The sequence below is a fragment of the Gavialis gangeticus genome, unplaced genomic scaffold, assembly GCF_001723915.1.
Source record: "Gavialis gangeticus isolate Ggan-Ray unplaced genomic scaffold, GavGan_comp1, whole genome shotgun sequence".
NCBI lineage: Eukaryota > Metazoa > Chordata > Crocodylia > Gavialidae > Gavialis > Gavialis gangeticus.
In genome coordinates, this window is record NW_017729024.1 from 159,745,799 (window position 1) to 159,758,727 (window position 12,929).

Here is a 12,929-nt window from a genome sequence, read left to right on the forward strand (position 1 = left end):
TCCGTTCAAAATTTGTAGGTGTCCACAAATGAAACAAAATTGAAAACCATTGTGCTAGATAAACATAAAAACATAAGAAGTGCCAGACTGGGTCTGACCAATGGTCCATCTAGCCCACCATCCTGTCTCTGACAGTGGTAGAAGTGGATGCTAGAGGGAGAGCATTGAATCAGATATTTCTAGAGTGATTTATCATTATCTAATACCCTCCTGGCATATGCCAGCATTAGTTCAGAGATGCTAGAGAAAACAACTTCCACAGCTATTAATAGATCTATCATCCATTAATCTGTTTAGTTCAGGTGTGGGCAAAATACAGCCTGCCAGATCTAGCCTGCCAAGGGATTTTGTCTGGCCCAGGCAGGTGCCTTGGTTTCGTCGAGCCCAGGTGCAGAAGGCAGCTCAAGCCATGGAGTGTGTGGCTGCTTCCACTACCCCTGGCCAAGTGGGGCTGCTTCCACCACTCCTGGCCCAGTGGGGCTGGGGCAGTGCAGCAGTTGGACTTTCTTCATTGGCGTGGTGTTTGGGTGCAGGACAGGTAGGCGAGGCCAGGATCACAGGCGCAATCACAGGGCAGTGACAGCACGGGGCCGGGGCTAGGCCACGATCTGCTTCCCACATGTGCCTGGCCGCAGAACTGGCACCCATAGCAGAGTAGTGCAGGCAGAAGAACACGGCTCTGCCCCAGGCCCTGGCCCCATGCTGTCACTGCCACAATCCCAGCTCTGGTCCCACCTGCCCATCCTGTTTTTTGATGTCACTCCCTGCACACTCACGTCCCCATCCCAGCCACCCAAGCAAGCGTGCGGCAAAGACACTTAGGGAGTTTTGGTGAGCTGTTGCACTGAAGGGAGTGGGGTTGCTGACCTGGCCCACAGCAGTTCACCAAAACTTCCTATGTGGCCCATGGGCCCAATTGCCCATCCCTTTTTGAACCTGGCTATGCTATCTGTTTACACCACTTCTGGTGGCAGTGAATTTCACAACTTAACTATGCATTATGTAAAAAAGTAGTTTCTCTTGTTAGTTTTAAATCTGTCTCCTACTAATTTTTGTGGGTGCACCCTAATTCCATTATTCTGGGACTTGGTGAACAGCAGTTCCCTGTTCACTCAGTCCACACCCTACATGATTATAGAGGTAGTGAAATAGTTTCTGTTGAAAATAGTTTCTCTTTAAGAAAGAAAATGTGTTGAGATTCTGCAGAAAATTTAAAGAAATCTACATTATAATATTTTGTTTTCTCAAATGAGTATTTCATAGAATGACTTAAAAGTTAACATGTAATCAATCTCTTTTAGTAGAAATGCTTCATGTGTATACCCGTACCCAATGTATTTAAATTTAATTGGTCAAGCTACATTTTCCTATTCCCGGGTGTTTTCTTATGTTTTATTACAACAGTTATTATTATTCTTAAGTGATTTACTTAAACTTCACATTTACAACCAAAAACTATGCTTATAGTTTGAAAAGCATTGAGCAACTAATAGCTGTCACTGATTTCCCTTAGATTTGGGTACCCAAATATTAATCTGAAATCTAAGTAAGGGATCCATTTTTTTTAGTTTAGGCTTTAACTTGCAATGTATGAAAGTTTGAATTCAGGACCAGAAGTGGCTGTGCATTGCAACAGAAGACACCATCAAAAATTAGAAGCAGGAAGTTTGATTCAGAGTGACAAGTGATATTCCAAAATTCTTAACAGATTTCAACAGTTACCGTTATAAGATGCTCCAGCCTGTTAAAAGGCAAAGGTTCTGTAGGACTTTCTGGAATTTTTAGATCTTCACTGCCTTTAAACCATAAGCCAACCTACAAAAAAAAAAATTGTTACTCATTGTTTAAAGCAAAATGAGTATTTTCTTCTCAAATTAGGGAACATCTAAGGATTTATTCTGATTTAGAATTTGTTTTTGTTGGCAACAATTTACCGTTAGCAATTTAATCAGAACTCTGAATACTTGCAACAAATTACTTTTGTGAGTGAATGACTACTAGATGTCACGGCAGCAATTCAAAACCATATGCTCTTGAAGGATGAAACTGATTGATTTTCAAGGGATTGCTCTCAAAATATCAAGTATTGAAACTATTTTTTCACACACCTACAGAGCAACACATGCTTTGATACAGGCCTCTGCATTTGCACTGCTACACGAGCAAACTGATGATTCTCCAAGTCATTATCAGCCTTGTGGTTTCCTGCTTCTCCAGGCTCGGGGTACAGCTAGCTATCCCTGAGACCTGGCACAAAATATGACCTTTGAGAGGATGTGTACCCTGGCTTTGACTGATACGTTGGGGGCAGGGGTTATGCACACAGATTAGGGAAGGTGCCCTAGAGTGACTCCAGGAAGTCAGTGGGTTGCAGAGAATAAGGGTCAAGTTTATACTCCATTCTTCTCCAGGACAGACATATTGTTTGGGCTGTAATCTGGTCGCTAATTATTATTGACCAAGTCTTGCACTTCATTAAATCAGAAGTACAAATGACTCGATGTTAACATTCACTTTGGTCAGTAGCCATATGCAATGGGAAATTGCATATTTTATACATAATGTTTTTATTATTCTCACTGATGTTTATTTTTTAATTATTTGCTCATTGGGATGGTGAAGCAGGGAGCTTGGTGAAGGCACACTGTAGGAGAAGCAGGCTGCAGGTGAGGCACAGGGCAATTCAGGGAGCCAGATGATCCAAAAGGGGCTGGGATTGCAGAATATAAGCCCAGGGCCTGAGGTGGGCAGGCAGTCTGACTTAGAAGTCATGGAGAGAATAGCTCCTGAGCCAAAGAGCTGCAGCAAGGTTTCTGACTAACACCTGAACTGGGGTAGGCAAGACCAGTGGTTTAGGGATTGAGACCGTAGGGGCTGTCGAGGTCTCAGCTGGCCTAGGAGCAGGGCCAGGGCCCTGAGGAATAGAGGCCAAGGCCAAGAATCAGGGTCACAGTCATAGAGTGATGCAAGCAGGCAGGTTCAGGGACCTGTAGCCCAGAAAGGGCAAAAACCAGGGTCAGGGACCTATAGACCAGGAGGGGCAAGAATAAACAGGGCTAAGGGGGCCATAGCCCAGGACGGGCAGAGTCCATTTCAGATACGGAGGCCTAAGCCCAGGACAGAGAGAGGACTGAGGTGTGGGCCCTAGAGGGACTGGGAAACAGTTGGAGGGACCAGGGAAGAGACAAAGGCCTGAGCCAAGGAGGGGCTGATACTGCAGGCCTAAGCCCAAGAGGAGTTGAGATTGTTCAAGGTACAGAGGCCTGAGCCCAGAAGGGGTCAGGACAGTTAAAGGCACCAAGGCCAGAGGCCCCAACAGTGATGAAAACTGTATCAGGTTTAGAGGCCTGCATAAACTGGAGTTGACACTGGGGCTGGAGGGCCGTGGATGAGTGAGTGACCAGATCGGACAATGGGGCTTAATGCCCAATGATGAGCAAATGATGGGTAACATCTGCAAGGTTTGGGTGTAGCTAAAAGCAGGAAGGGAGGCCACATAATTAGCTCTTAATACACTAAGTAGCAACACCCGTGCTAATTAGTATGAGACCTGGCTCCAGAATCCCTGGGACAGCCTCCCTTTTCACAAGTATACATTTACATCAAGGTGTAGCAGGTAAGCTGAAGGGGAGAGTGTCCAAAGACAGTAAAGGTTTACTAGGGCTGAAGGGTGAATCCAAGGGTTCCAAGGCCACCCCTGGGGTGGAACCTTGTTATAGATGGCAACATAGGTGGTAACTTAATCTGATTTTCATGACATTTTGAAAATCAGTGACATTTTTGTATGAAATAGAGAATGAAACTTTACTGAACCGTTACACTTAATTTTAAAATAATAAGAAATTACATTCTGAGTATATTTCTTATCTGTTTAATAGAATAATATGATTATTACAGGTGTAAACTTTCACAGATGGTAAAGAAAGGCTGTATAGCTTATCAATGTATCCATAAAATTAAAACTCTATTTGGATTAGGTTTTTAGGTTTTAAGTTTAAACCTTAGCAGCATTAAGGTTTTTTTCCCTTCAAAAAAGGAAGTTCCTGAATTTAAGAAGGGAGGCGGTTACCATATTTACTTGAATACAAGATGATGTTTTCCCCCAGTCAGCATACAGAGAAAAGCCCTTCATCTTCTATTTGCGTAAAAGGAAACCTCATTAAATACACTGTCTATTTTTAAACTACTACCAAAAACAATATATGCTAAGTAATGAAAACCAACTTTGAAGTCGATTAAATGTAGCCAACACTAAGCATGACTATAGAGTACATGGCCCACATTGGGTAAACATGCTGATGGAAACCTTTTTTTTTTTTGGTCCTTAATAAATGGGTGGGTTCCTTCCACAGGGAACTGGCAGTGGGCCTGGAGGTACTGCAATACCAGTCTGGAAGTTGGAGGGCCAAAGCCAGCCCTGACACCCTTGGTGCTAAAAATGCTACATTTGATTGTAGCCAAAAGGCTGAGATGCTCATGGGAACCTACCACAAGGACAAGTTAGTGCAACCCATCTAATTAAACTATATGGTAGTGCCCATTAAACGCAGTCCCCTTGAACACTGTCTCTTTATTTTTTTCAAGTCATGGTGAGCCACTACACTGCATTCATTTTTACTTCTTCACTGCCATTGCTGATCTGTATCTTTCTTTCCCATTTCCAATGATTCCTGTTTCTTTACCAGCCTTAAATATCTGGCAAAAATCACCAAATGGGGTCTCAGTTTACCCAGAATACTCCTGTTTCTTCCTCTCTCAGCCTGGCACATATGATTGGTGTGGCCCCACCCTCCATAAGGTGAAGCCAAACAAGGCTGCCTTGCACCTTATCCTTATATAAAGTTTTGAAGTATCCCAGGACTCATGACAAAAAAACCCGGTTCCAGTTGTAAGTGGGGGGCTAATTAGTACATGGATCCTTTGAGAGGGCAGTATCTGGAGTACATACACATACTAAGCAGTGCTGAGCTTTGGATCACCATGGCTTTAAATGCTGTTGACTCTGCTGGGGTCCAGCCCCATGAACTATATAGTAAATCATGAAGCTTTGGCTTTTGGCTAATATCATGCATAGTTTGTACTATATTTAAGTACATACAAAAGACGGAAATATGATTGAAGCGTATCTAGCCCAGATAAAGGCGGATATTATCTGTATACAAGAATGTGCAATACCAGCAGCCAAAAATTACACAGAATATGAGAGATAGTGGAAGTGGGAGCCACCTAGCTGGTCTGGCTCAACTATTAACAGAGCAACAGGTATAGTACAGCTAATTAGGAATGCAAGCATCAAAATTAAGATCATAATGGAACGGAGGGGGGAGGAAGTGAATCCTACAAGTAGTGTGTGAAATAAATTAGAAAATATTTGAGATCACAAATATCTATGCACCAGTGGATTGAAAGGAGAGGTGCATATTCCTGGAAAAACTGGAAATCAGCATGACTGCTGGAGCACTGTGTATATTAGTAGGTGATTTCAACTAAAAATGACAAGCACAAGACAGAAAGGGCGAGAGGCAAGCAGGAACCATTGAGAAATCATCAAAGATCCTAAATAGAATAATCACACACACTGACCTGGAAGTTATAGAAGAAAGAAGACAGAAGGAAAAAATTGCCCTCACAAGAAGATACTGGGCAGGGAAAAGGTTCTTATGGATTGACTTTATCCTGACATCAAAGCAATGGACAAAGACAGGAACAGAAATAACACCAGTTTTCTTATCAGACCACTACATGCTTACAGCAGGGCTGGAAGAAGGGAAATGCATGCAGAAGTGGAAAGGAATCTGGAGGCTAAACACCAAGCTACTCGAAGAAAAGAAGACCTGAGAAGAGAATGAAAAGCTGTACACAGGATGGAAAGCACTAAAAGGGTGTTTTGAAACAGTAACCAATTGGTGGGAGTGGGTAAAAGAGTGCATGAAAGACTAATTTATAAGAATAGGAAAAGAACAAGCAAAAAAAGAAGCACATAGGATGCAATTGCAACAGAAACTACAGAAACTACAAAAATTACAACACCACAGCATGCTAGCATTCAACGTGTAAGAAGAAATTGAGGAAACAAAAGGGAAATTGGAACACTGGTTTAAAGAGCAAGAAAGAAAAAACGTGTTTCTGGCATGTGCACAATGGGTGGAGGAAATGAAAGAATGGACGGAGTTCTTTAACAAGATCAGAAAAGGAGGGAAAGAGGAAATATGGTGCCTCCAGGATGAGAAAGAAGAACAAACATCAAAAGAAGCTACTGCAAATAGTAAAACATTTCTACCAGGAACTATACAGAGAGAGAGAAAGGTAGAGCTGAAGGCCAGAAAGATCTGTCCAGAAGGACTGCAAAAGCAGCTAATGGGAGAAGACGAACAACAACTGGAATAAGACGGGAAGGTGCAGAAAGTCTGAGACACCCTGAGAAGTTTTAGAAAATGGGAAAAGATGGACAGCCAAAAGAATTCTAAGTAACTTTCTGGGACCAACTGGGACCAGACCTGATAGAAGTCTACAATGAGAGGAGAGAAAGAAGAGTCTCAAAAAGCATGAAAGAAGGAATAGTAATTCTGATATTCAAGAAAGGGGGTAAAACCCAGATAAGGAACTGGTGACCAATGATTTTCTTACACTTTGACTACAAGCTTCTAGCCAAAGTGGTAAGCAAACAGACTAAAAGAAATAATCTGGAAAATGTTAGTAGAAGTTCAAGTATGAGTAGTCCCCTGGAAGAAGATTAATGAGGCCACAATACAAGTAAGAGATACCATGCAATACTGCAAAGAAAGAAACCTAAACCTGACAATATTAAACACAAAAAGAAAGCCTTGAAAGGGTCAACCACAAATTCCTATGTCAAATGCTGGGAAAGCTAGGCATCTCTGCAGGATTCCTCAGTTGGTTGAAGATGTTATATGCAGGTGCAAAAAGTCAGGTCTTAATAAACAGACACTTGATGGAGCCAGTAGAAAAGAGCTCGAGGATGAGGCAGGGGTGCCCCCTGTCCCTACTGTTCTTCGTCTGTGTGATAGAACCTCTAGTAGAGTAAATAAAGAATTATGCCATTATGGTAGGAGTCTAAATACCGGGAAGAAGCAGAAGGCAGACCACGTGCATCGTGTACATGGATGATATAAGTGTGGTAGGTAGGAACCAATGGTTCACCAGGAAAGTGATAAAGCATTTTCAGCCATGTGAGGAAGTGGTGGGGGCAAAACTCAACATTGCAAAGAACACTTGTATGGTATGGAGGAGTCAGGGTTGGGTGTCACAGTGGTAAAAGAAGGGATATGGTACTTGGAGTATATTTTGATGCACAGCTCAAAGGGAGGGAGGTGTGGCAGAAAAACTACTCTGAGAGTCAAGCAAAAGCTGGGACTCTGGAACTTATAAGAGGGTGGAAGCTAACACTTAAGAAAATGGTGTGTCTGCTAAAAAGCCATGATCTTCTGTGTGTTCTTATATACAGGATTGGTGCTTTCCCTGACATGGAGCACAGCCTGTGCAATACAAAGGAGCATGTATGTGTACTTCTGGGAGTCACAACAGGAGAGACTGGCATAGGACATGCAAATACAGAAGAAACACTGTGGGAGAGACTTTCAAGATGTGTTTTTGTTCATAATGGCCAAGTACTTAAGTCTTTGTTGTACTTTGATGGTGGGAAGGGAGTCTAATTATTAAGGGGGTCATCTTATAATGAGTCATCTTATATTTGAGTAAATATGGTATTATGGTATTTCCTTGAATGCAAGACAATCCCCGCCGCCTCCTCCCCCAGTCAACATTGCTGCCACTGCTGCTTCTGCTTACCTGTGCTGGGCTAGGTCCAGGGTCTCCCTGCCAATTGCCCTGGAGCTGAAGTCAGAATCACCACAGAAGGTAAGTGGGGGGAGGGTAGGATTGCAGCCAGCAGGCAGGCAGGGGCAAGGGCGGCAAGAGGTGGGGGTCTACCTGCCTGCCCCCATTGCTGCTTTCCCTGCTGCAAATTTAAGACTACCTTCCAATAATCAGATTCTGTCCATGTAAAATTATAACAAATTTAGAATGTATAGAATCGAATCATTAGGGAGGTCATCTTAAATTCAAGGCTGTCTTGGATCTGGATAAATATGGTAATAAAATCTCCTTTTTTTGTGCTGGATACCTTCTGCAAACAGATTAGCAGAGACAATTCAGCAGGTAATTCTGAAACTAAGTAGATTTTCATATTATTTTTGCAGGTCCTTCATAGCATAAAAAGTCAGTGGACTCTTTTTACGTTTTTGCTCTTTTCTTAACTTTCTGGACTATAATTACTGGCTCATTTACTCTATGATTCATTCTGATGTCCAAGAGATGACTCAGTAATTCTACATCAAATGAGTTTTATTAAACAAATGTAAATGACAAAGGAAAGAATACTGAGTTTGTCACATGTACTTCTAAAAGTAGTGGAGAAAATCTGACTTCCATTTCCCTATGCAGCCCATTTCAAAGGGGTATAACCAAGAGCAAAATTTGGTCATCTAGGCTAAGTATAGACATTCACAAAGCCTGAGCCTGAATTGATTCAATCTTTCCAGGTTAGTTTAACCTGCATAGTTTGAACTAATTTTCAAGTGAATAAACATTCACTTTTGATTCTGGAAATGCAGCCATGTGCCTGCAGTGGCTCAAGCTAGAAGCCAGGAGTACTAGAGTGAGCCCTTCCCTTCCCTTCAGTAGCAGCTTCAAAGCTAGAGGGAAGCTTACTGGGAGTGGGGAATGTGGTCAGGCCCTGGCAAGCCATTGACTATGATTGAGGAGAAGTTAAAACCCCTACCCTGGCCTGCAGGGACCCCAGCCGGGGGGAGCAGTCCTTGTCCCCTGAGGGGGAGGAGACATAGCTAAACACCAGCCAGGGTAGCACCTCAATTGAAGGGGGGGTAGGGAGGAGGATTAAACTCCCCTGCCTCCTCTCTTGGGCACGGGCACAAGGACCCCAGCCAGGGTCCCCCTGGCTTTCCACCCTGCTGGCCACTTGTTCAGTGGGAGGCATGGTCAGAGCCGGCCGACATCAGCTTGCCTCTCCCAGGGCTGTGAAGGGCTCTGCCACTGTGGTCTGGCCCAGGCTGGCTCTGCCATCTGCCCACCTCACCCGGAGGTGAGCAGGGCTGGCTGTGGGGACTGCCGAGGGCAGGCACGGAGGTGCCAGCCTGGGCCGGGCCATGGGAACAGGGCCCTTTCCAGCCAGCTGTGGCTCCATGATAGCCTGGGCTCGGGGAGCTGGAAGCAATCCAGGTGCACAGCTCCTGTGGCCCCAGCCTGAGCCACAGTCAGCTGGAAAGGGCCCTGCCCCCATGGTCCAGCCCCTCCATGCCCACCTTCAGCAGCACCTGAGGGCCAGGCTGACTCAGCCCCGCAGCCCCAGCCCCAGCCCCAGGCAAGGTGGGCTAATGGTAGGGTCAAGCTAAATGGCATCTGGCCACCCCCCCGCCTCTGCTGCTGGGAGGAGGGGGGTGTCCATGACAGGGACTGCTCTGCCCCGGCCAGGCAGATTCTGGCTGCGGTTCCCCATGGGAAGAGAGGAGGGAGGAGGAATACACCCCTTCAGGGGGCCATGCCAAGTGGAGCCTAGCCACACCCCTCCCTTTGCTCTGGCCAGAAAGCGGAGAGGCGGTGTCAACCCTGCTCTCTGGAGCAGACTGCACATTCTAGCCCAGGGCTGAAAAGCATGCTGGGATGCTGGGGAATTAGATTTAATTCAAACCAAGAATGGGTCTGGGACAGAAGTTCTGTAAACTGGTTTGACCTAAATCAGTGAAGCTTGATACTAAATTCAACCAGGTTTATCTTTAACTAGTTTCAGTCATTTTGAAACTGGTTTATATGCACTGAATTTCTGTTCTGTTACAGGTTTAAACCAGTTTCTGATCACTTATACCATTTTGTGTGTAACTTCGGTCCCTAGCCCTAATTGCAAAACTCTCTCTGTTGGGATAACCAATCTGAACTTTCCCGAGTCTGAAAAGTTTCTGCCTTCATTTTTCCCCCGAGGGAACATACAGAAACATAACTTTAAATTTTGGTACCTGGGGTAGCATAGGAGTGCTCACCTCTTCACACTGGCCCTGGGATGCTGCTTCGGCACAAGCTCCCACAACATGAGCTAAAGCTGCCATTCTGTTGCCCTTCTAAATCAGTGTCCAGGGCTGGTGCCCAGATCATCCCCCTACAAGTTATGCTACTGGAAATATATATTTGTGTTTTAAAATGATAAGAACTACAATTAGCAGGGCTGTCAACAGTATGGTTTGTATGAGTTTGTGGCATTCTACAGATTTTGGTGAGTATTCTTTAGAATTAAGTAGGCTTTTGTTAAATCTGGCTAGATCCCAGTTTTAAAAAGGACTATGTGCACTATACACCTTTTAGTCATAATTTACATGCATGGGACTTGAGTATTAAGATTCTTAGATTCAGCAATACCATGTATTTTTGCGCCCAAATGTTGGAATCTGTACCTATAGGAAGAATTCATAAAGAAGACCTATGTGATTGGTTCTCCACAACTTGAATAAGACATCTAAGCACATTTTACTCAGGATCCACAGTAACCAGTGCACTATGCAGGGGATCACATAAGCCACCCAACAGGAAGAGGATGTTGTATGTCTGGGACCACAACTTTACTCCTGAAGTTAAGCAGCATTTAGGCTTTTATGTTGCTTGCAGCTTTAACGTATAGAAGCAAAAGACATACAGCATAGTTTTCTGCTAACATAAAGGTTAATACAATATCTTAATTATTTATACTCTGCATAACAGATACTTTTTAAAATTGCCAACTAAGTTATCCTTTCACCAAGAGCTTTGTCTAGGTATAAGACAATAATAGCCTTCCACAGTCAGCAAAACAAAAATTACACTTGTAAAAATTCAACCAATGACACTCCCACATTTAAAGCTTGAAGACTGTCATGAGACGCAACATAAACCACACATACACAGCTGTAGACAGATCTACTAAAGGGCTGAGGACATAGAAACTAGTAAGACTGAAAAAAACATTGTGGTCAAGAGAGTCAAGATGCAGATTGACCGAATAGGCACTCTCAGATACACCTAGGAAACCAAGCCTTATAACACTCAAGCGGTCCACTGCTGAATATCAAAAATACTTAAGTTTACCATACATGTGTCCATGTGGATCTCAATCAAAATGGAAGACATCAAAACCATGCATAGTAGGTGAACTATGCTATGTTTAGTATAAGTGTCAAAACGTACCAGGACTTCATAAGCACATACCAAATAGTCAGATCAACCGTGATTTGCATATTACATAAAAACCACACAAAATCTAATTAAACATATGATCCTTTCAGAATTTTCATTTGGCCTTAATGTGTGCTTAAGCTAAGTCCTGCCCAAAAGTTTACATGGATGTGAAGTCCTAGGTATTTCACCAAAGATCTATGCATTTTAGTACTTATGTAAGAAGAGGCATAGGCCATGAAAAATCATGACTACTACACATTCTCCAAACATCTGCTTTGTTGAAAGATAACCACCTGAATCCTAAGGCTATTTTGGGATTCATATACTAGACAGCCTGTGCCTAAGCCCCTTGAAGGACCCAATACATTAGATGTGCTTATATTACCCATCCACTTTATTGGACCACTCGTCTTCTACCCAATAGCTTTGTGGTTAGGGCACTTTCTCAGGAACTGGAAGACCTGGATTCAAACCTCCTAAGCCTGAGAAGGTTTTAATCCACATCTCCCACTTTCTAGGAATGTGCCACAACCCCCAGGTTAAGAGCTTGATAGGACTGAGGGATTCCATAGCAATAATGGATTAATCAAAGGAGTTGCATTTAAAACATCTTCAAATATCTTTTGAAGACCATTCCATGTATTTCTATAGTTTTACAATGTAAAAACTACTTGGTAGAGGCAAGAGATAGATACTACTATTATAGCATTTTAAAAATGAAAAATTCTAACCATCTTCTTTCTAAAAATTTCCTAATTGTTTGTTTGTTTGGCTGCAAAGCAACTGCTAGCATGTTCAGCACTCGTATCATTCATATCAGATACTAAGTTAAAAGATCTTCAACTAGCATCCTGTGTTAAAGACGCCACCTGAACATTCTGTTCACTGTGGAACTCTCCACACTTCAGTGAAAAATACTCTAACAATGTATAAATGGGTGAACTGTCTAGCGCTGCACTTTTTGTTGTTTTTCCAGCTCTGAGAAAGGTTGGGTGTCTATACCCACGCTCCAGGGTGGTGGTGGTGAGGATGTTTTCATTAGAGTGGCTCCTGGACAACTACTCCAATTAAAATGCTGCAGTGTCACATGTATTCTGCATCCTGTATTTCAAAACGGCATTGGGGGCACTTTAACTAAGGCTTGTTCAACAAGTTTTAGTTAAAGCATCCCTGTCTCCATTTTGAAATGTGGGGTGCTGAATACATGTGATGCTGCAGCATGCTTGAGCATTCTAGAACAAGTAATTGAATGTGTTAGAGCACACGTATAGGTGCCCTTTGTTTCTTCATTTGAAAGGAGATGAGAGTTATGGAAGGTTTAAGTTAAAGAAGAGATACCTTGGGTAAAGAAATTCTGAAAACCTCATGATTCTAGAATTTCATAGGCAATATTTCATTTTCTAAGAGAAGCACTATAGATGCTTTTGGAAGGAAGCTATTGCAATAAGTGCTGCAGAATTTATTAAAGCCTTCCTGAAAATTCCTTCATTATCACCAGTTAAATCTCACGTGACATAACTCTAGTTTTTATGTGCATTGGATGGTTTTGCAAGATAGATTATTGCTCAGTAAGAATTGGTCCAAGACTAATTTTGCGTATAATTAAAAGCAAAACTAAATGAAATTAAAAAAAATAGTAATTTGCTAGAGGAGAAAGGTAACATCTGTATATGTAGCAATTTATATATGAC

At 42.8% G+C, this 12,929-nt stretch overlaps 1 protein-coding gene across 2 annotated transcripts in view; it reads right to left on the reverse strand.

The window, feature by feature from the left end:
• The window catches only part of SPEF2 (sperm flagellar 2), a 178,647-nt gene that overhangs the window by 36,728 nt on the left and 128,990 nt on the right, over nt 1-12,929 (reverse strand). For both annotated transcript variants that reach the window (XM_019517971.1, XM_019517972.1), the window contains exon 31: nt 1,723-1,815. In XM_019517971.1, the coding sequence (XP_019373516.1) occupies nt 1,723-1,815 (93 nt within the window). The remainder of the gene's footprint in view (nt 1-1,722; nt 1,816-12,929) is intronic.